Genomic DNA, 23,462 nt, shown 5'->3' on the forward strand with positions numbered 1-23,462 from the left:
CCTCACACCCTAAATACAGAGAAGTGGAAAAGAGTAATTTTTCCTGCACAAATCCCTCTTTTTTATCTTAAGATTAAGCCAAAACACCAAATCAAAAGGGAAAAATGCATCACTCTGTATGGATGAAGATTGTTCAAAAGTGAGGAGACATAATGCCTTTATCTAGAAGGCATGCAGAGCACAAATGATGAAAAACAAATCATGTTCAAAAATTTTTAATGTTGTTTTCCATTTCTTTTCTGGGAAGACAAAATTATATACATTATAATATCTCACTTTCAGTTGCATAAGCCCACAATACATTAAATAACTTAATTTCCTATCTGTTAGTTCTAATTAATAATCATTTGAGCCATGTCAATGAGTAGCTCAATAAGTAGTCGCTTCAAAGAAAACAGTAAATATGACCAAAGCATGAGGAACTCATTGTACATGTCTACTGTATGTAGAAGCGGCTTTGAAAGAAGAGCGTTTGCCCTTCTTGGGTGAGGAGTGGGAGGATTTAGAGGATGGAGAGGAAGGTGGGGAGGCGGAGGCCGAGGAGGGGAAGGAGTCAGGAGAGACTGAACGTCTTCTGGTGGGGCTGCTGCTGGGGGAGCCGCGGGGCGACGAGTAGGGTGACAAGGCCTGGAGCATGCGACCACTTCTCTCCTGGATCACATGCTGAACAAGAACATAGACAGAACAGAGATTTAGTGATGATTCAGTTGATTATTTCAGGATAAAATGTGATCCATTTTTTGCGCTCACTTTCTGTCAGTCTGCCATATCTATTTGTTTTTGTGATGTCCTACCAGAATGACCTCAAATGTTGTCTTTCAATTATAGGTTATAGTCATTTTTTGTTAATATGTTCGGTGAAGTTAGAGGCTACAATATTTTGATAGATTCATCTGCAATGGAAGCATTTAGCTGATTGATTCCAGGAGTTTGTGCATCTTGTCTAAGTCCAGATAAGACTGTGAGAAAATGGTTTCACTAGTCAATGCTAATGTCACTGCTTGACCTCCAATGTCACATCTATTATTCTTTTTTTATGCTGCGTGTGGCAAATAATGAAGAAAAAAAAGCAGTTATCTAGTTGAGCACCTAGAGGCTTGAAATTAAATCTTCTATATTCATTAATGAATGTAAAATTAAACGTGCCCATGCTCCATCTGGTCCAAAAAGCTCCAGGAAGTTGCCAATGAATTCCCTTGACTTCTCCTCCCATTTGTGGATGAGGTCCTGGCTCTTCTCCTCCACTCTGTAAACAAAGTGTTTGGATTTTTCCTCCACTGTGCGGACCGTCTCCTTCATCTTATCCACCTGGTTCTGGAGCCGGTACTTCTTCTCCTGTCAGGTAAGGCAAACCAAATCCCATTTGTCTTTATTTCAGTATTAAGATTAAGTTTTGATTGAAATCATTCTTAATTTAATATTCATGTAATATTTTCTTACATTGATGAAGCCGACATTTAGTTCCCGGGCTGTGTAGCCTCTCTGCAGGTTGCGTCGAACATAGATGTCATAATCTCGGACGATGCGAGTGATCAGATCAGATGTGGAGATGCCGTCTGTCCTCTGAGTGGCCACAAACATTCCTGACATGAAAGCACAAATAATTCAGTCACATGTCATCAATTCCAGGGATAAGAGAAATCCCAACTAGAACTTGTTCGAAAGTGAATCTTCACCTGCTTCCTTGATGTGTTTATAGACATCCTCTGATCCAGCAGAGGTGTAGGGGATATCATCATGGGCCACAAAGTCAATCTGTGAATGCAACATGACGGTGTTCAGACTGATTGAATTCCATATTATCTTTGTCACTGTATGAAAATGTAAGAAGCTATGTGTCCAGTGACAGCATGACCTTTGACCTTGTGTTTCTGGAGGAACTCTGGGGTAAGAGTCCAGGGAGCGTCCCGCACCACCTCGTCAACGTAGCGACAGTGTAGGAGGGCTTCGTAGCGTTCGGCCTCTGTCATCACCGTGTAGCCCTTATACTTGTGGGTGAGCTCATCGCTGCACACTAGGGAGGTTTACAGTATAAGTCACATTTTAGGTTTAATGAGACTTAATCTGATCACTTTGGATTTATACCCAGCTTATTTTATCCGAAGGTTAAATCTATCTTACTTTTCTCATGTGTTTTTGTGGTGGATTTTTATAAGAGAGGGAGTAAGATCCGTACTTTACCTCCTACTATCAGGTGAGTGTTGGGGAACACATTTTTGGCCTGCATCAGAGCTCGAGCATGACCCGAATGGAAAAGATCAAAGATTCCATCAGCGTAGACCCTCACTGGACGATTAGCTACAAGATAAGACATACGAAAGAATGTCTTTAAAAACAACCACGACCTCTCAAGACCGAACTGAATTACACTCTTTATAAGGATATCTGTAGGGATGCACTGATGTAGAAGTCTGAGCAAAAGATGACTTTTGTCATTCAGATGATGTGGCACATTCTTAGAGGTGGAGATACCCCCAATCAGTCATATAACAAGCAATAAAATAATACTGCACCTATACAAAACTGAATTACTGCTGATACTGTATCAGCTGTTAGCAACATCCTGAAACATCCATCCATCCATTATCTATACACCACTTAATTCCTATTAGGGACATGCATCCAGGGGGGGGGGGGGGGGGGGGGGGGTTATCCTGACTGACTTAGGATGAAGGCAGGAGACACCCTGGACAGGTTGCCGGTCAATCACAGATCTTCTCAGACACAAACAATCACACTCACATTCACACCTACAGACAGTTTCAGAATCACCAATTAACCTCAGCATTTTTTTTGGACTGTCAGAGGAAGCCAGAGCACCAGGTGAGAACCCACGCATGCATGGGTAGAACATGCAAACTCCACACAGAAAGATCCCAGGCCTGGGACAATAATTGGGGATCTGCTAGCTGTGAGGCGACAGTGCTAGTGAAAAACGACAAATGTAACCTGGTGTGCCTCTCCTGGCTTGAGCAATGGTCAGTTTTTCATGAGGGATCGTTGTTTCATAACCTGTAGATTTGGCAAAAGTTGCTGGTTCCCTTAGAGCCTGGACACAAAGACAGAGAGAACATAAACATGTTAAGTTTGAACATATGCCTTTGTTTTTAAACCGCTGATCCTGCTCAAGGTTTCATCATGCATTAAGCGACAGAAAAAACACAACCTCAACTAGGTTTTATTACACATCGATCAGCCACAACATTAAACCCACCTGTCTAGTACTGTACTGCCTGAACAGCTCTGACCCATCGGACCACTGATATATTCTGTAGATGCTTCATCAGACCACAATCTTTCAAATTTGGAAGCGGGATCAAAGCTTTGAGCTCTCGGCCGTGTTCCTCAAGCTTTTCTTGAGCTGGGTGTGCACCAATGTTTAGGTGGGTATAACGTCAAAATATCATCCATGTGATTGCCAGGAACCAAAGCTTCTCAGCAGAACATCGCAGTGTGTAAAAGCATAATCAATCGCATGCTCTTAGACTATCATTCATTATCTATGTGTTCAGTTTATGTACACGTGGAACTCTTTCTGTTAGTAGAGTAACCTTCTGGTAGCTCAGCATAATTACTGAAGACGTACCAAAGGAGAGGTCAAGAGGTCTGAGGTCAACCTGAGAAGACATTTTTACACTCCTACAGAGGTTTTCAGTTTAGGAAAGAAGGACTCAGCAGTTCTTACATGGTATGGAAGCTGGAAACACAGTTACATTTTACTACTGTATGTATACTGACCAATGAAAAGGAATCACTATAAAAGCTGTTGTAGTTTTAATGTTGTGGCTGATTGTTGCATACAGACAAGCATATTATTCCTTGTGTGCTTCACAATGAAGTTGTCTAGTTTTCAGGGTACCTAAGCAACATGTGTTTGGACTGTGGAAAGAAGAAGGTGTCGTTAAAAGTTATACTGCAGAAATAGTTCATTAGGGCAATACACAACAACAGAATGAGAATGCAAGCATTGCAAAAAAAAAATCACAGAATGGGATGGGACTCATTGAAGACAGCTCTGAACAATCTCAGCACTCAGGTCTGATTATGTCATGGACTTTGTGTTGTGTGCAGACACATACATGCACTATTATCTACTGTGTTGGAAGATATACTTTGAACTCTTGCTCTGCTTGGAGTGTTTGCTAATTCTTGAGTTGTGTTAGATAATAAGATGCATTAGTTCACCCCTGCAAACTTTTGCTTTTGTTTTGAAATGATTCTCCATAAGACTTTGTGAATAATCTAATCTGCTTCCATTGCTCTGACTTTTTTAAATGTATTTTTGAGTGATTACTTATTTTATGTCTGTTTTTTGGCATGTAAAGTCAATATGCACACAAATCTGCAAATATTTCCAGAATTAAATTAATATTTAAATGAAATTATTACTATCATTATTATTATTATTATTATTATTAGCAATAATAATAATAATAATAATGTGCTTCTTATGCACTTAAACTTTACATTATATGACTCACATTTCCTGGCAAATTCACAGCAAGAACAGCTCATTACAGAAGAATTATGAGTTTTTAAAAAAAACTTAGTGTCACTTTTGTATTATTGGAATGGAGTGTTTAATATCATGACAGATCAGTCATTATTTCCCTGTATTGCAAAGATAAATATGAGTCAAGGCTACATTTTTTCCCACCCAGTTGTGACATAACCACAGCAAGAGTGTTTAACTTTTGTTATATTCAAAGCTTGTCACATAAAATTACAGTGCACATTTCACCTTTGTGTTCTCATTTCCAGCATCCTCTCAAGAAATAAAGACATAACAACCTTTATAGGACTCTCATGTTGTTATTCTTAGAAGTCCCCTCGCAGTAGCTTTGTTTCATAATACCAGAGCTGCTCTTACCCTGCGACGGCCTCCTCCTCGGTCCGGTGGAGTCTGTTGTCGCTGGACGTTGCTGCCTCGGCCTCGTCTCTTTCCAGCCATCCTGGATGTTCTCCTGTCTGGTCAACTAAGGGCAGCACTACAGTCACCTACAGCTCCTCTCTGCTGGCCTCACGAGAGCACAGGGGTGATCTGTACGCTTGTGTGTCTTTTTAACAGCACGACCCATCAGCCCGCCTGACCCTGATGACGAGAGAGCGTTGTGAGCAAAGTTCAAGCCACTGTGGTAAAGTCACTCACAGATCCAGATTGTACTTGCAACCAGGGCTGAGCCTGTGAGGACTTTCTCTGTCTTCATGTCCCAACAGGAGGATAGTGTGAGCAAGGTTACACCATGTAGTTGGGCTGTTATCTTATTTTGTTCGCCAATGTGAAGAATGTTCATGTTTTGAAACATTTCGGTCCCCACTGAGACACATGGGGAATAGGAAAGTACAACACTGTAAGCTGAGGAAAGCTCAGATTAGCTCTAAAACTGTGTGTCCAGAGCTGTTACTCTGGCAGCCTTTGGAACCAAACACAGAGGGACTGAGTGTCCAGCAGTTCACAAAATTTATACCCACAGTCCTTCACTGGAGTCTGGGCACATCTTAAAATCAATAACATGCTGCAGCACGTTCAGTATTTGACACTATCTTACAGATTGTTTACATTGTAGTACATACTGCAGTTGGACAATGCTGGAAAAAAACTACAGGATTTATATACCTGTCACACAAACAGGAAATAGTCTGCTCTTCTATTTTCATTTTCATCATTTTCTAACTACATGGTACTCAAACTCTTTTCGTGTTTTTCATTCGCCCATTTTTCATTTTCCATTTTCACACATACTCATCCGCTAAATAGGGGTAGAGCTGCCATGCAAAGAGCCCTCCTGCCACTGGGAGCAAATTTGTGCTCAGTGTCTTGTGCAGTTCAGCATGAAGAAGGTCCTGGGAACCGCTAACCTTTCAGTCAGTGAACAACCTGTTCTACCACCTGAGCCACATAACACACAGCTGTAGCACACACACAGAATCATATTATACTGAATCTTAACACCTGAAATGCAGACACAAAGGTAATTCTGTTGCAGTATTTATGTAGAAGCATAAAGAGTTTTTAACAACTTCAATCATAATCCTTAAAAATTTTAGTTAATTGCTTAAAGCCTGCTTTTCTACAGCTCGGGAGGCAAAATTTATCATTTTGTCATTTCAGTTTGGTTTTAGTTTTGATTTTGCCTGATGTGTTTCTGATATTTTTCTCCTAAAATTCACAAAGATTTTAAAATACATTACATTGGTAAACATTAAAACAGCAGCCTCTGGTGTCCTACAAAAGTCTATGTGTTTCTCAGTTTACATTTAAGTGTTTGAGTTGTTAACAGCTCCACCGAGCAACTTGTCACATGGTTTCATCTCAATAAAGGCATAAAAACTAAACAACAAATTTGTGTATCACCCAATAATCATGTGACAGCCCCTAAAATGCCCCTGCTGTCCCTGTATATAAAACGGCAAATAAAACAGGTCAAACTGACTCCCCCAGCAGTGGCTACAACATTAACATATCGCTGATATACTACTGCTTCATTAATAATAATCCAATGATCCATTATGCATTTTCTATGCATTGCTTAATCCTCATTAGGGTCGCAGAGAGGCTGGAGTCTATCCCAGCTGACTTAGGGTGACGGCAGGAGACACCCTGAACAGATTACCAGTCTATCACAGGGCTACAAGCACACTCACATTCACATCTATGGACAGTTTAAGTCAATTCAGCATGTTTTTGAACTGTGGGAGGAGAAAATCCACGCACGCACTGAGAGAACATACAAGAAAGACCTGGTTTGCAATATGAAATATCCCAGGCCCAGGCACAAACCAGGGATCTTCTGACCACAGAGCCACAGGGCAGCACCTATAATCCAAAAATGCCACATGTAACAATGTATCAGTCAGAGTACTTTACTGTAATAATTTAACTCCATTTTGCTGCTAATATTTTTCCTTAAGTAAGATTTTTCATGCAGGACTTTCACTTGTAAAAGACAACTTTTACATACGTTGTTTTAGCACTTTTACTTAGGTAGAGAATCTTATTTCTAATTTACACCTCTTATTTATTTTATTAATTATGTTTATGCACAGGCTGCACAGTGACTTGGTGGTTAGCATTTTCGCCTTGCAGCTAGAAGATCCCTGGTTCGCATACTGGCCTTAATGGGATCTTTCTGCATGGAGTTTACATGTTCTCCCTGTGCATGCGGGGGTTTACTCTGGGTACACCGGCTTCCTCCCACAGTCCAAAAAATATGCTGAGGTTAATTGATGACTCTAAATTGCCCGTAGGTGTGAATGTGAGTGTGATTGTTTGTCTGTATATGTAGCCCTACGACAGACTGGCGACCTGTCCAGGGTGTCCCCTGCCTTCGCCCAAAGTCAGCTGGGGTAGACTCCAGCCCCGAATGACCCTAATAAGGATTGAGTGGTGTATAGAGAATGGATGGATACCATATGAAACTGATTTTTAAAGAACAACTCTTCATTCATTTTCAATCTATTAGACTTTCTATACAACAAAAACCTGAAATAAAGCAGAAACCCAAAGCCTTTAGCTCAAGCACTGCTGTACCTCAGCACAGTCTCACTCTGACAGCTGGCTACTGACTAACTGTCCTGTTATCAGTCTGGGTGTGTTCCATGTTATAGACACATTGTCATGAATATCTTTACAATGTTTATCTAAACACAAAGTCGTCATTTGGCAAGATGTGATGTTGCAGGAACTCTTCTTTTAAACTATAATTCATTGTTTTCCAGTAATTGGATGTGTGACTGAGGACATGTGTAACTTCAGGACCCGAAAAAGCAAAGATGATCAAGAAGCAGCTACATTTTTAAGTTTATCTGATTTATCAATATTGCACTTTCATCTTTGTCTTTTTTTATTTCAAGTTGGAGCTAGTTGGTCAAAAATGATTCACCGTAAAACTACTACAGCAACTGAAACTGCAACCACCAGTTAGACCATAAACTCCCCCCTAAAACTCTGAAATATTAGTCACAATTTCCATAAAGGATGTGGACATTACTGCAATCAACATTCATCATAATATATTGCAGGGAAATGAATGTCAGTGGAGTGGAGTGGTAGGGATGAACTTCGTCATTCCCAGAAATACGTGGAAAAGCCCCTAAAATGTTTCACTTTCATTCCTATTTCCTCTAAATGAATAACAATACGTTCAGTGGTACAGAGAATGGGTTGCTTTTGCAGATTCAGTTCACATTTACAGCAAGTAACAGTCACATAACCGGTTTTTGAGAACAGCAACCAGGAGTAGCTTCACAGGAATTTTTCACCTGCGAACACAATGACCTGGGGTAAGAGGTGTGGCTTTCCTTGTGAGAGCATGCAGGGCAGGAGTTGCTCTGCTGTTCTTCCTCACACTTCCTGAAGCGAGCGCTGCCCAAATATGTAGAGATAAAAAAAAACGCTGAGGAAAACATGTAACACTCTGGACTTTTGACACATCAGGCCAGGACATACGATTATACTTCAAAGGTAAGACGCTGATCACAGTGAGGACATGATTTACTCTCGCGTTCTTCAGAATTCAATCTCAGGGAGTCACTGGACATATAAATCTGCACTTAGTAAGGACTGAGTGTTTGCTTTGGCAGGAGAAGTTAGTCACAGGGTGTGCAATCAGTAAACATAACAGTTCTTAGTTTCACTTATATTCACAGTGTCATTGGTTGTGATTAAACGGATGGGTGGAGTCACAGGAACTGATTTTCAACCTGAAAGTTAGACTGTCACACTGGCACCAGCACTGTAGATGGTAAATACTGTTTTCCCTCTCATTCATGGCTATAGTTTCATTACATCAGAGCTTAAGGTAATGAATAACCAGCTTCTTTCCTTTACTTCAGCACAGAGAGAATGCTAAACTACTCTGTAGGTAACGATACAAACTGTCAGAGAAACCTTGAAGGGGAAAATATGCTCTAGAAATGTCGTGTTGTGTTTGCGTGATTTGCTGTCAATTCTATATGAGTTCAATTAGTGTTTGACAGATTTTTTTTGCCGCTGTCTGACTCTGACAACTCTGTCCACAGATTATTTGCACATTGCTGGTGTAAAGCATGTCCATGTGGCAATATCTAACAGCCCTCCTGCTGATAACTGTACAAACATGTAAAGGTAAGGTGAAAAGCGGACTACTTTGAAATGTAAATGTCTCAATTTACATCTTAGCTTTACACACACACACACACACACACACACACACACACACACACACACACACACACACACACACACACCTTATACCGAAACATGGTCGCTTTTGACACGAATTGCGTCACAGCAGTAGTCCTACTACAGTCAAGTCACATTTGAGGAACTGAAATTTCTTGAGAAGAGCTCTCAGCTGATCTACGTTATATGCATCCATGAGGATTTACAAAACTGTGAATTTACTGCTATTGTGCAACAGTTACCGAAAGCAGCTGGTGACATTTCTATACACGTCAATAAAAAACAACAGGTGCATTCAATCATGTGCTTTAATTTTTTTGAATTAACATTCTGCCAGAGATATAGTATTTGCACAATATTAGCATGAAGCTGTGAATCCTGTCAGTACAGATAAAAATGATTGTCTAGTCAACACTGCTTTTGCTTAACAGCTTAACAGTCTGCTATTTATTTTATTTTGCTATTTTATTGTCTTGCTTTTATTGTCCTTGTATTGTTGATGATGATTTATTTTACTATAAAGCACTTTGGTTGGCCATAGATCTTTAAAAATGCTATATAAATAAATCTGACATTGACATTGACATTGACAGTTGAAATAGAGATGAGCGTCTGCTTTTGAATGTCCTATTTATTATTGGCTGTTTCGCTCAGTTATTATGTAGTTTGGTTGGTGACACAGACGAAATCAATACAACAAAATTAACACTTCTGTCGTCCTGCGGGCCAAATTGACCCGTTTTAAAGTTTTTAAAAAGTGGAATATATATATATATTTTCACAGCGAAAACTTCCACATTGTCAAATTTTGTTAGGAAATTTTTGAACATTTTTTGGTGGAAAAAAAACAAATAAAAAATGTTTAAAAACATTCAGAAAAAAAATCAACCAAAATCCAGTGAATTTCGCTGTCAAATTTGGGGATATTTTTATTTTAAAAAAATCAAATTTTTGAGAGAAACTTTTCAGGAATTTTCTTCCTGAAGATTTTGCAAATTTTTAGAAATTGGGGGAAATTTTTTCTGAATTTTTGGACTTTTTTCAGACAAGGCAACATTTTTTTGTAAGGACAACACAAGGGTTTAAAAAAATTTTCTCGCATGCATCTGCACATGTTGATTGGATTGGTATAGTTTTTAGTCATTTCCTGCCGTGTCTCCTCTACGCCTACATGATTGGTAAGTGCATCCACAAATCGTAGGCGGACTTTCTAATTGTTAGTCACAACACATCCTGTGTTCTACTTACTGGAACTCTGCCACCGCACCTGTTTGCAGACCACCTAATATGAATTGTCTGCATTTTGGATGTATTTTGGCCGAATTGATCTACAAATCCTGACAAAGTTTATTGCAGGTATTTATTTCAGTGTGTTGCTAAACCGTCTGCTTTCCCAGCCACACTTGTTCATGACTTTTTAGCGGGCGAAGCTATGTTTAAAAACAGTTTCGCTGCATTGAATAAACCACACTGAGTCATACTGTATACTTATGTCACTGGTGGTGACGGAAGCTTCAAATACGTCACAAAATAATATTATGTTGCGCAACCTTTCTTGAGCAATGACTGATGAGATCAACAAGAAAATGTCACATTCTCTGTCTTCTCCTTTGTTTCCTACCAGCATTTCCAGCTCAGAGGTGTGAGGAATTTACAGATCTGGACGTCAGTCATGCAATCATTGGCACCAGCCTCAAGGTGAGGTTGTTGCTGTACACCAGGGAAAACAGCACGTGTGGTCTGCTCATGTCCCACACCAACCTGACTGCACATCCCCAGTTCAGCTTGTCCAGACCCACCACCTTTGTCATTCATGGCTACCGGCCCTCTGGATCTCCCCCAATGTGGCTGAAGCGCATAACGGAGTTACTGCTGGTCAGAAAAGATATTAATATCATAGTAGTGGACTGGAACAACGGAGCCGCTAATCTGAATTACTTTAAAGCAGTGCAAAACACACGCAAGGCGGCAGACAACATCACAAGTTTCATTAAAAAGATGCAGGTAAGAGATCTATCTGACATCTCTGTGACTTCTCTGTTGTGTCTAGATACCAGTTTTATTGACTGTGTTGTGAACAACAGGACTAATAACTGATCTTTTCAGGATGAAGGTGCCTCCCTGAGCTCCATCCACATGATAGGAGTCAGTCTCGGAGCTCATATGTCAGGATTAATAGGTGCCAGCTTGAACGGGACAATTGGAAGAATTACAGGTAAGAGTTATGCACAAAAATCCCCATCATATTCACTTTCTCATTCAGAATTACCTGTTTCATTTTACTGTCAAACAGCACAAAAATGAAGTGCCTTGAGCCATCAAACATGTCAAAATGTCATTCTACTGAAATGACAGTAAAATAGAACAACTTCAAAACTTTCCCCATTAACATAGAGATCTATGTAGATTTTTAGATAGGCACTTTTACATTTGCATGACCTTTGGACACTCAGAAGTGCTTATCAAGGACATTTTATGATAGCTGGTTATGCTCAAGTGAGCTTGAATTTCCAGATTGCAAAGTAATGCTTAGTCCTTGCTAACAAAGGGTTTCTTAAATGTTGCAGAGTGTAAAAAGAATTTGTAGTTCGTCAAGGTTGAATTGCCAGCTTGAGTGGGAGTCACCAAGTAAAAGAAGGACAGTTTTGATAAAATCCCAGAGGAGAGATTGCAAGAGACAGAACAGAACATGGTCACAGTGTAGACCAGAACAAAGAAGAGTTACCCGAGAATCAGATAACAAACAAAAAGAAAAGAAGCCTGGACTCTAAAGCATCCATCACATTTAGTCTCAGTCAATGTAAACTGATCCATTGCATTTACTACACTAATGTACGACTGTTAGAATTTTATAACAGGACGTCTACAGTGTGTAATAGGTGTCAACATTCCCCTGCAGACCTTATACATGTCTTCTGGCTTTGCCCATCTTTACAAAAATACTGGACAGATTCTGTAATCAGTGGGGAACAAATAGAATCAGATGCCTTTGGGGCTTTATTTGGGTTTTCCCCTCATTGCAATCTTTCACAACAGACAAAAAAGATTCCTTGACTTTCAGCACTATTTTGGCCAGATGACTTATAGTGACAAAGTGGAAGTCACCCATGCCTCCCTCCCATATTCAGTGGCTAAGAGATGTCCTGGATTCTCTTACAGTAGAAAAAATTAGAATTTCATTAAGCGACTCTGCTGAAAAAAATCCTTGAGATTTGGGGCTCATTCCTTCAGTTCAGTAAGAAGACAACTTTCTCTTCCATTCCAGACTGAAACCTTTTTGTTGGAGAGGTGCTTACATTGTGCTGGTGTAGACTCATTATTCCAGTATCCACTTATGGTCTGTGACTGACTTTAACGTCCAATTATTTTGAATTGTTTCATCATTCTTGTACATGTGCATGGATAGCTATGTATCTATTTGTGACACTGCTGCTTTTTTGTTTTTCAAGAATCTAATAATTTAAAAAACATGGACTTCAGTCACAAAAATAATGCATTTCTGGGGGGAAACAGCTAAATAGGTGATCAAAAGTTTGGTCAGGTACTTGATCGAAGTGATATTTAAAGATGACATATCAGCTCTTGTCTGTTCTTTCTAGCTCCTGTCAGTTAATGTTGGATTTTGGAATAAATTAAATTCCTACTGAGGATTGTTGCTGTGATGTTTGCAGGTCTGGATCCCGCTGGGCCTCTGTTCACTGGTCATCCTCCAGAGGACCGACTGGACCCCACAGATGCCAAGTTTGTGGACGTTCTGCACACAGACATAGATTGTGAGTTAATTAATTAATATCATGCTGTTGTTATAAGTACACAATATGTATCTGTTTTAAAGTATTGTTGTTATATTGATGTGTACATTGTGTGTTTACAGCGCTGGGATTCAGACAAGCTCTGGGTCACATTGACTTCTATGCTAATGGAGGAACAGACCAGCCAGGCTGCCCAAAGACCATCTTTTCTGGTGAGCTCATTCACACTGGAGGACTTGTGTTATAGGAAATTAAACTGCACAAGTTAACAAACCATTGTCTTACCCCCTCAACAGGAGGCGCTTATTTGAAATGCGACCACCAGAGATCAGTGTTGCTCTTCCTGGACTCTCTGGATTGGACGTGTGCCTCCAGGGCCTACCCCTGCTCCTCTTATAATGACTTTCTGGATGGGAAGTGCTTGAGCTGTGAGCGGTTTGGTGCTGCAGGGTGTCCAATCTTTGGTAGGTGATGAAAATACACGCATAGTTTAATTTTTTTTTAACTCTTTAAAATGCTTTCTTAGTCTGATATACAGTTAGAAAATCCACATACACATATTCATGTGGACATGAGATAAGAACATAATATTGTACATAAATGGATGTTTTATACACTAATAAAGTACACTTTGCCCATTTTTTAAAATCTGAAATGTATTTTGTGTGTTGTTGGTTCTGTCAGTATTTGTGCATTTAATAATTTCATTAGATAACACAGAATATAACTCCAGTACTGACACAGCTGTTTTGCTCACGTCCAGGTTATGATGTCATTAAGTGGAAGGACGCCCTGCTGAAACTGAAGGAAACTAAAACATACTTCGCAACAAATACAGAGTCTCCATTCTGCAGTAAGTAAGAGAATACTAGTAATCACAATATTCATAATACCCATAGAGTAAAAACTTCATGTCAGTGTGAGAGGCTAACTTCTTCCATTGGTGCTGTTTTAGCCACCACCTAGTGGTGACAATGGGCTATTTTCCTACATAAGTTATACTGGCTGAATGCAGAGGTATGACTCTCAGCCCTAAAATGCATAATGATCATGAAAAGTTGGACACACCAGTGGCTTTATGAAAAGGAACAAAGCTGATACATTATAGCACACAACAAATTAAAAATGCCGTGAATATTCCAAATCAATACTCCACTGATTGCTGCATTGTGCCAGATTTGACTAAACAGAGGAGGATGGATTTTGCATTTTCACTGAAATCACATTTTCTCCACATTACGAAATTACATTTGAATTTAAAGTATAACTAAGAGTATGAAGCAAAGATTGAAACACAAATTACTTTTAATTTCATCTAACAATATTTAATTCATGAGGATGATTTAAGCCAAAAAAAGTCATGAACTACTAGTTTTTCATTAAATTCCACTATAATGAGGATATTACGTTCAAAGGAAAACTGTTCTGTCCTCTCTCAGTGACAAACTACAGAGTGGATGTGATGATTTGGAACAAAGAAGTCCGATGGGGATACATTACTGTTAAACTTCACGGTGATGGGACAGAAGCAGTGGCAACCATCGACCAGTAAGTCTTGTCTCTGTTTGCTCTGGGGGTTCAGGCATATCGTTTCTGTAAAGCGTCTTCAGACAATCTGAATTGTAATCGGCACTATATTAAAAAAATTTGAATTATTTCTACTCAGAGTACCAATATATCACCATGACTGCTCTTTATCACTGTTACTGCTTTCTCTAAGTAATGTTTGTTTTTCCCCCACAACAGTAAATCATCAGAGTTCAAGACGTACACAGAGACCAAGCTGTTGGCCAACTTTGACAAAGACATTCAATCAGTAAAAAAAGTGTCTCTCAATTTCTCCACCGGGAATGTATTCCAGCCAAAACGTAAACTCCGTGTTCTCAGAGTTCGTCTCACAAACCTGGAGCGCAAAGAAAGGTATGCAGCACATACAGAGTTTTAACTATGATGTGATTGGTGCTAATCGTTTGCCCTTATTCATTCAATTCAGTCCATGCAAATCATGAAAATATAATTTGTACAGTACACAATGCTAATAATTTGATCACTGAGGTGGATCTATATTAATTATTGGTGTATTCTTTGCATTTTTCTTGGTAAGTCACTATGTCTTAGGTTGTAGCATGCTGATCCATGTAGGGCAGCAATAAATGCCTTTTCTCATTTTGTTAGAGGTATTTTTTAATTCTGAGGGGTTGTTAAGCTCTGAGCAGCACACAGTTAAGTTAATGTTTCTTATTTCGTTGAGTACTTTTCATTGAAGGAGAATCTCTGTCTCAACCTCACCTGTAGAACAATGACCACGTGTTATATTTTCTTTTGGTTGCTGTGATTTTTTTTTTGCGGGTTTTTAGTTTCCAATTTGAGTCACTAAACCTGTACTTGGTTATGATCTATCTCTCCTTTTAGAGATGTAGAGATATTCTGCTAATTCATAATCATAAAATGTTCCAATCTACTTTCAGTTTCCTCCTGAATTTCCCCCAGGATTAGAAAGAAAGTATCTATCTATCTATCTATCTATCTATCTGTCTGTCTGTCTGTCTGTCTGTCTGTCTGTCTGTCTGTCTGTCTGTCTGTCTGTCTGTCTATCTATCTATCTATCCTAAATAGATTTCTTTACATTGCTATATGATTTAGTTTATTGTAATTGGTGTGTCTTCGATTGGACATTTAGTCTCAGCACCAACTCATATAACAGACAACCACTTCCATCTCCCAGCATTATTGTTACAGTGGCATCAATTTTGTCCCTTCCAGGCTCCTGTGCCGATATGACGTCCTCATTGAGGAGAACAAAGAGGTCACCTTCAGGCCTGTACCCTGTGAAGAATCCAACTTCTGAGATAAAGTCTGACTCCACACCCAACATTTCACTGCTCGTACTGACTCTTCAATTCCTCCAGTGTACAACATAAAAACGACTGCAAAAACTGCAAATTATACAGCAGCAACCTGTCAGCCAGACACAGACTGACTACTGTATGTGATTGTTAGTGATCTGTAAATGAAATGTGTTATGTCATATGATGTATATGAGTTTATAAGAGAATATATATGTATATACATGTTTTTAAGGGGGAAAAAAAGAACCAATATCTGCATTTCACCTAAAGGATAAATTAAGCAATAGAGATTACTTTTAGTTAGCACATTTCAAAAAAGAATTCATCTTTGTGATGGCAAGTTACTGAAATAACTTCTGTTTGTCTCAGTAATATGAATTCTGTCCTGATCAGGAAACTTAATCCAAATTCCAAAGTTATTTTTTCATAGTTACAAATTTCTCAATAAGACTGAAAAATCAAATATTAACATTATCAGCAAACACAATGTATAATCTCTGCTTTTTTTTATAATCTTTTCAGAGGATAGTTTCTCAATGTTTTACATGTCATATCACTATTTCCTTTATATTTATTTGTAAATACAGAATTATTTCTTAATCGTGAATAAAAAGTTGCGTGAACAACAGCCAACATTTTTAATTCATTCACAATGCTACCAATACATTTACAAACAAAGCAAACTGTTGCATTTTTTTTACAAGATATATGCATCCTTAAGCAAAATGAAAGCTTAATATTGATTCCTTCACATAATTCAAAAATGAGAATTCAGACTTACAGCCACTAGATCTTGTCTCAACCATTTTTTTCTTCATAGACATTTTACCCAACAAGCGATGTTAAATATGCTAAGGAGATTAAAAACCTCCAGAAGTAAAGACAACACATTAAATGTATAACAGATCATGACTCATCTACAGAGACAAAGACAGCCTGTTGCAGCCTCCCAACTTCACTCCAGAGCTTCATCTTTACACTTTCGGTAACAATTCAGTAAAAACATTCAGTCCTCTTGGTCAGAACATTCAGCAGTCCAACACAAAAGTAAACGAGATTACCATGTAAGAGAAACACTTTTCCAAAAATAAAACTGATGGTTTTTCATTGAAAAGGAGACAGAATGATTTTTAAACTTAAAAAATAACATTTATCATGTAAGTGTACAAAAATATTTGTTGTCACATCAGAATCTCTGGTTTTTGATGGCGTCTTCTCATTTAGACATGTGCTTCTTCATACGTTGAATTTCCATCTGAAACAAAATCCAAACAATGATCAATAGCAATTCTAATGTTCTTTTTATTTTGTCATCCTTAGTTCCTTTACCTGTAAAGTTAAGCGGATCCTTTTCTCCTCATCAAGCTCATTCATCAGCAGTTTGATTTCTTTACTGCAATACAAGATGTTGTCAAATAGGATGAGAATGTCAAATGTCCTCTCGACTGAGCAGTTCAAGAGCAAGTATAAGCAGCAGGTGAAGATAAAACATCAGGGCCTCAAAATGTATCATTTCAGTTCAGTTTTTTGTGAACAAAATGGTAGGGAGATAACGTCTGGAGACGTGTTAACTATTGAGGAATAGACAATAGACCTGTGCAGATGCCCATAGCTCTGAGTCAATGAGCCACTAAACAGAGATTTTAAGAAATGAAACCATACTTGTGCTGACTCTTCATCTGTTCAAACTGGTCCCTCAGGTCTCTCAGTTCTGTCTGCAGTTGTTCCAGGTTTGGTGGAGTGTGTTTGTCTGGGTTTCTGTTGGGCAGGTCGGAGTTGAGGCCTGGCGGCAGGGTTGGATGAAGTACAGCAGAGAGAGCCTTTGGCAGCAGGGAGGAGAAAGACTGCGACGGCACACTTTTGTATTCTGCTGCCTGTGGAAAAAAAGACAAACAGGATTTGGAAATAATGATTTATTCTCACCACTACTAGAGAGTGTGTGACCTTTATTTATTCTCTTACACTTACAGGCAGGGCATTCTGACTTCTTTCCTGAGTACTTTGTTGTGGTGTTGAAGAATTCAGCTCTTCATTCTGTTTTTTGTTTCTTTCCTCCTCCATCATCAGTGTTACCTGTAAAACAAGTCTAGTTTGAGAAATCTGATAAGTAAAGGACATTTAAAGTCCAGGTGCAGGAAATTCTGATATTTGCTAATAAACACATGATACATGTCTGAAAACATGAAAATGACGTTAGATAGACTTTTTGGACGGGAAATCATGACTTGATGACACACATGAGCCCTCAAGCTAATAATATAAAGCTGTATAAAGTAGAGCATTAGCATCAGTTGTTCTCTTACCCAATTATAAGTTACTACACCCCCTGCAGCCTACAGTTTGCTTGCTTGTTACGTGAATGCATCTTCCCTGCATGTCAGAATTTACAGAACAGCTCAGTATCCTTACTAGAATTTCCGAAGACTGATGAGTTGAAGAAGAGGTGCAGTGGTTTAGCGTAGAATCACAGCAGAGATCAGATAGTTTTGCAAACTTTCAGTGGAAACAACTGGGATTTACAGGCTAGTGAAAGTCGACAAACTGAGTGTTTTCCTCTCAACCACCCCATCATCACCGCCTGCAGTACACTCCCACCAATAAATGAAAGCTGCAAAGTGAAGAAAATATCCCATATCTTCGGTGCACATTTATGAATTCACATCTAATCTGCTTTGTTTCTTTAAAAATAATATGTTCCGTATGCAGTGAAATCTCTCTCTTAGCACCTTCAGCAGACACACCCCTAAACATCTCATCGTGGACAAAATCTAATTTTCTAAACGGGTGTTTTTATACACTCACATCTGGCTGGGTGATCCATAGTACTCTTTTCTTTTCAGAATCCACATTAAATATTACTTCACCCAGAATCAACCCAATATTGTTCCAGCTTTTAGTGTAACTGAGTCGTAAAAGAACATCAGCATTACAATGAGGGACCACCCTGTAAACTTGTGAAAGCATAGCTTATTTTATTACAAGGTTGACTTTGTTTTAAGCAAGGAGCCAAAGTAGATATCTTCTCCTGCTGTACGTGTCTGTCAGTATGAGGCAGCTCAGAAAAGTTAAATTTATCCCAAGGACAGATGGGACACAAACAGACCACACCACACACTCTTCTCAAACAGGGCACCAAGTTAGAACAGTGTTATTTCACCGGATGATATAATAATGCGATGGCTTGACTTCTAGATGACTGTTATTAAAAATTTATACTTCCCAGAGTGTGCAGCTCTGACTGAAACCTCTCATCTGCAGCATGAGCTACCTGCTCATTCAGCTTCTCCGCGACAGACACAATAGAATCAAACTCTTCAGTGTCTTGGAGAGAAACGGAGAATAAATGAGGCATCTTTTTCTTTGCGATTTCACAGCCTGCATTAACATTCCGCCTTCTAACATGCAGCATTCAAGCATGGTAGTATTTCAACAGATACAACAATAGTCGTGAGGCTTACCAGGAATGAGGGCTGAACTATAGCTGCCCATCGTGACAAAGAGGAATACAAGTGAAAGACAGAAAAACCTGCAGAGCCTTTAAGTCTACATCTACAAATGACAGATGGGAGCAAGTCAGTGGAGCAGAAAACTACGGAAACTCATCAGCTCAGTGCAGTCACACATCATGCTGTTGATTCAAGCAAATATCCATTATTCTTGCTTAATTACTACCTGTGTGCTCCTCATATTAAATCAACTTATAAAACAGGCTCCATCTAAGAGGGAGAAACTAAATGTGGGTGTTACACTAGAGGCAGCTGTTTCTCTCATGCCACAGCAGTGAACAAATGTGCAACACATGCTGGGACCAGTGCAGTGACACATTACACAGTCATTAGTAAACACGCTAAACCAATTACCACATTATTGTCAGTTACAGTAAAAGGGTCTGGTGCGTACGCTCACCTTGTTTTCCCAGCGTCAGCGGTGAGATACAGCAGCATCTGTGGTAACTCGACACCGGCCATTGTGATCCGCAGTGGTCTGCAGAGTATGTTGTGATGAGGAGTGGTACTGTCAGGGCTAAGTTTAGAGCAGGACAGAGTGCAGCTCCAGTCTGCACACAAATATCACAGGGGCAGAGCGTTTGCAGAACGAATGAGAATAAAGGGAGATCATTCACACCTCAGAAATTATTTTTGATTCATTCACTTCCTTAAACAGTACTTCAAGAATGACTTTGTTGGTTTTCAACAGTTGTTTTATCTATATGTAACTGGAATTATAACTACAGAAAGTCTGTCTTTCTTCCGTCCATCTCTTGTCGTGGCTTCTCTTAGATGTGCCGAGGTTGAATAACACGTCCGGTGACACTGTTGCTTTTATATGATATGATTCTATTATAAAAAGACAGCATCTGAACAGGCACCATGGTTTGCCTGTGGAGGATCCAAAAGCCAATAGAGAATCTCTCAGAATGTAAAAGAGAGCATCTGATCAGGAGCCATGATCTGCCTGTGGAGGAGCCAATTGATTCCGCCTCGAACAAAGAAGTCAGGTCACTTTTATACCTTCTGGTGAAGGATAGAATTACAACATCTGGTTAGTGTTAGAAGACCCCTTACTCAAAACAAAACCACCCTTGAACAGAACCCCTCAGCTCTGAAATCCAAAATGAACACATCCATCTTCTAGCTTCGGCACTTTACGATCTCCCAGACACAGAAGTCCCTTTAACATAAACAGTCCAATGGCATTGGTAGAATTAGTCACACATGTAAAGCAGGTTCCATCAGTGGTCAGAGACATCTCACAAAGAACCACACCAGAGCAGACACCACATATAACAAGCAACTAATATCAAACACTAGAACAAACAAAACAGATTCCATTCTACTAACTTATTAAGTAATACATATCTCAGATCAGATACCACACTCTCCCTCCTGAACTATAGATCTGCTTGGACGAGTTATGTAGATGTTATGTTGCTTTAAACTGCATATTGTACTCAAATCCAGTTGCAGCAGCCTTTAAAGCAGCTTGGAAGGAACAGGCCACAGGGCACTCTGGTTGTTGTAGGATGTTTCCTATTGAGCAACAGCCTTTCTCTGGTCCATCAATGCACTGGAGATCACCCATCTCAACTTGCTTTTCAGCAAGTAAACTCTTCTCCATAAGAGACACTCCTGATTTTATTCCAGTTTACTCTTCTCAAGGAGAATCATTCAACCTGTGCCAGCAGTCCTGTTTTCTGTGGTTCTGCAGGGAGATGGAGACATCTCATGAACAGATGGGTAATAAGCCATTGAATTGTGAGGAATTTTTGGCATTTGAACCCAATTTTTTTTTACTACTTTTATAAAATCTGTTCTCCCCAACAAAACAGACATACAGTCCTAACTGCTGGAGCAGAATATTCTCACCAGACCCCTAATACTAATTACAATTAAACTTTTTTTTCTGTAAAACCATACAGATTATGTGAAGATTTTCTTCAGGCAATAACACTATCCAAGCCATTACTGTCAAAAAATAGAACATTAATGCTCGACAAATTTAAGCGTTACTAGTTTAACCCAGGGCAGCACGGTGGATCGGTGGTTACCACTGTAGCACCACAACTAGAAGATCCCCAATTCACACCCCAGTCTGGGATCTTTCTGCATGGAGTTTGCATGTTCTCCCTGTGCATGTGTGGGTTTTCTCCGGGTACTCTGGCTTCCTCCAATAGTCCAAAAATATGTTGAGGTTAATTGATAATTCTAAATTGCCCGTAGGAGTAAATGTGAGTGTGATTGTTTGTCTGTATATGTAGCCCTGCCACAGACTGGCGACCTGTCCAGGGTGTCCTGCATTCGCCCGACTCAGCTGAGATAGGCTCCAGCACCCCCCGCGACCCTAGTGAGGATAAAGCAGTGTATAGAGAGAATGGATGGATGGATGGATAGTGTAACCCAGGGCAGTACAGTGGATCGGTGGTTACCACTGTAGCACCACAACTAGAAGATCCCCAATTCACACCCCAGCCTGGGATCTTTCTGTGTGGAGTTTGCATGTTCTCCCTGTGCATGTGTGGGTTTTCTCTGGGTACTCTGGCTTCCTCCAACAGTCCAAAAACATGTTGAGGTTAATTGATGATTCTGAATTGACTGTAGGTATGAATATGAGTGTGATTGTCTTATGTAGCCCTGTGATTTAAAAAACATCATATTTCAATGTGGGGGAAAAACAAACTGCATATTTACATTGATATGGACTGGATAATGTGTTAGGAATGAAAAGATGCCACATTGTTTGATGGAAATGAAAATTATCAGCCCCCCCAGGAGGGCTAAATTCAAGACACCCCAAAATCAAACTGAAAAACTGATGTGGCAGGCTGGTCCATCTTTCTGAAATTCCTTGGCAGAAACTCAGAATGGTATTCAGTAGTTTGTATGGCCTCCATGTGCTTGTATGCATGACTGACGATGTCGGGACAAGCTCTGAATGAGACGGCAGATGGTGTCCTGGGGTATCTCCTCCCAGAACTGGACCAGGGCATCACTGAGCTCCTGGACAGTCTGAGGAGCAACCTGATGGTGTCGGATGGAACAAAACATAATGTTCCAAAGGTGTTCTATTGGATTCAGGTCAGGTGTGCGTGGGGGCCAGCTAATGGCATCAGTTCCTTCATCCTCCAGGAACTGCATGAGTTCTCTTACCACATAAGACTGGGCATTGTCGTGCACCAGAAGGAATCCAGGACCACTGCACCAATGTAGGGTCTGACAATGGGTCAAAGGATTTCATCCTGATACCTAATGGCAGTCAGAATGCCATTGTCCAGCCTGTAGAGGTCTGTGCGTCCCTCCATGGATATGCCTCCCCACACCATCACTGACCCACCACCAAACCGGTCATGCTGAACAGTGTTACAGGCAGCATAACGTTCTCCACGGCTTCTCCAGACCCTTTCATGTCTGTCACATGCCCTCAGGGTAAACCTGCCCTCATCTGTGAAAAGCACAGGGCACCAGTGGTGGACTTGCAAATTCCTGTGTTCTATGGCAAATGCCAGCCGAGCTCCACGGTGTCAGTCAGCGAGCACAGCGGGCACTAGAGGACGCTGGGCCCACAGACCACTCTCTACATCTCTTTCTGATTGTTTGGTCAGAGACATTCACACCAGTGGTCTGCTGGAGGTCATTTTGTAGAGCTATAGCAGTGCTCATCCTGTTCCTCACTGCACAAAGGAGCAGATCTCTGTCCTGCTGATGGGTTAAGGACCTTCTACGGTCCTGTCCAGCTCTCTTAGACTAACTGCGTGTCTCCTGGAATCTCCTCCATGCTCTTGAGAATGTGCTGGGAGACACAGCAAACCTGGTAATGGCACGCATTGATGTGCCATCCTGGAGGAGTTGGACTGTCTGTGGAACCTCTGTAGGGTCCAGGTATCACCTCATGCTACCAGAAGTGACTCTGACCCTAGCCAAATGCAAAACTAGTGAAAAACAGTCGGAAAACATTACGAAGGAAAAAAATGTCAGTGGCCTTCACCTGTAAACTCATTCTTGTTTTGTGGGTTGTCTCATTGTTACCCCTCTAGTGCATCTGTTGTTAATTTTATGAACACCAAAGGAGCTGAAACTGACTAAAAAGACCCTCAGTTACTTACTTGACCAGATCAGTATTCCACGTTTGACTGACTTGATGCAATACTTAGATTAAAAAGTGTTTCTTTAATTTTTTTGAGCAGTGTATAATAGATGGATA

The 23,462-nt window shown here is 40.0% G+C and overlaps 2 protein-coding genes and 1 long non-coding RNA gene across 7 annotated transcripts; 1 reads left to right on the forward strand and 2 right to left on the reverse strand.

The window, feature by feature from the left end:
• Positions 1-199: 199 nt before the first annotated feature.
• pcyt1bb (phosphate cytidylyltransferase 1B, choline b) lies at positions 200-5,094 on the reverse strand. The gene is made up of 8 exons (XM_022190539.2): positions 4,871-5,094; positions 2,950-3,049; positions 2,182-2,298; positions 1,863-2,014; positions 1,677-1,755; positions 1,441-1,583; positions 1,147-1,335; positions 200-663 (listed from the first exon to the last, which is right to left on the reverse strand). The coding sequence occupies exons 1-8, from the start codon at positions 4,949-4,951 to the stop codon at positions 424-426; spliced, it is 1,101 nt and encodes a 366-aa protein (XP_022046231.1). The 5' UTR covers positions 4,952-5,094; the 3' UTR covers positions 200-423.
• A 3,251-nt stretch (positions 5,095-8,345) lies between these two features.
• LOC110948818 (lipase member H-like) lies at positions 8,346-15,885 on the forward strand. Of its 3 annotated transcripts, none has more exons than XM_022190535.2 (11): positions 8,346-8,464; positions 9,022-9,106; positions 10,788-11,167; positions 11,270-11,378; positions 12,835-12,936; positions 13,038-13,127; positions 13,212-13,379; positions 13,679-13,768; positions 14,355-14,463; positions 14,662-14,835; positions 15,679-15,885. In XM_022190535.2, exons 2-11 carry the CDS (start codon positions 9,049-9,051, stop codon positions 15,761-15,763), a joined length of 1,365 nt encoding a protein of 454 aa, XP_022046227.1. In that variant the 5' UTR covers positions 8,346-8,464; positions 9,022-9,048; the 3' UTR covers positions 15,764-15,885. The 3 variants fall into 3 exon arrangements, with proteins under 3 accessions (XP_022046227.1, XP_022046228.1, XP_022046229.1); XM_022190536.2 differs by lacking the exon at positions 8,346-8,464 and adding an exon at positions 8,678-8,744; XM_022190537.2 differs by lacking the exon at positions 8,346-8,464 and adding an exon at positions 8,778-8,801.
• Positions 15,886-16,387: 502 nt separating this feature from the next.
• Positions 16,388-20,993, reverse strand: LOC110948820 (uncharacterized). Of its 3 annotated transcripts, XR_007937252.1 has the most exons (6): positions 19,671-20,993; positions 19,223-19,313; positions 17,733-19,085; positions 17,427-17,638; positions 17,094-17,157; positions 16,388-17,019 (listed from the first exon to the last, which is right to left on the reverse strand). It is a non-coding gene; the product is annotated as an uncharacterized LOC110948820 (long non-coding RNA). The 3 variants fall into 3 exon arrangements; XR_007937254.1 differs by lacking the exon at positions 19,223-19,313 and having other exon boundaries at positions 19,671-20,991; XR_007937253.1 differs by lacking the exon at positions 19,223-19,313 and having other exon boundaries at positions 17,733-17,837; positions 19,671-20,950.
• Positions 20,994-23,462: the final 2,469 nt, after the last annotated feature.

Source organism: Acanthochromis polyacanthus, chromosome 17, assembly GCF_021347895.1.
Source record: "Acanthochromis polyacanthus isolate Apoly-LR-REF ecotype Palm Island chromosome 17, KAUST_Apoly_ChrSc, whole genome shotgun sequence".
Lineage (NCBI taxonomy): Eukaryota > Metazoa > Chordata > Actinopteri > Pomacentridae > Acanthochromis > Acanthochromis polyacanthus.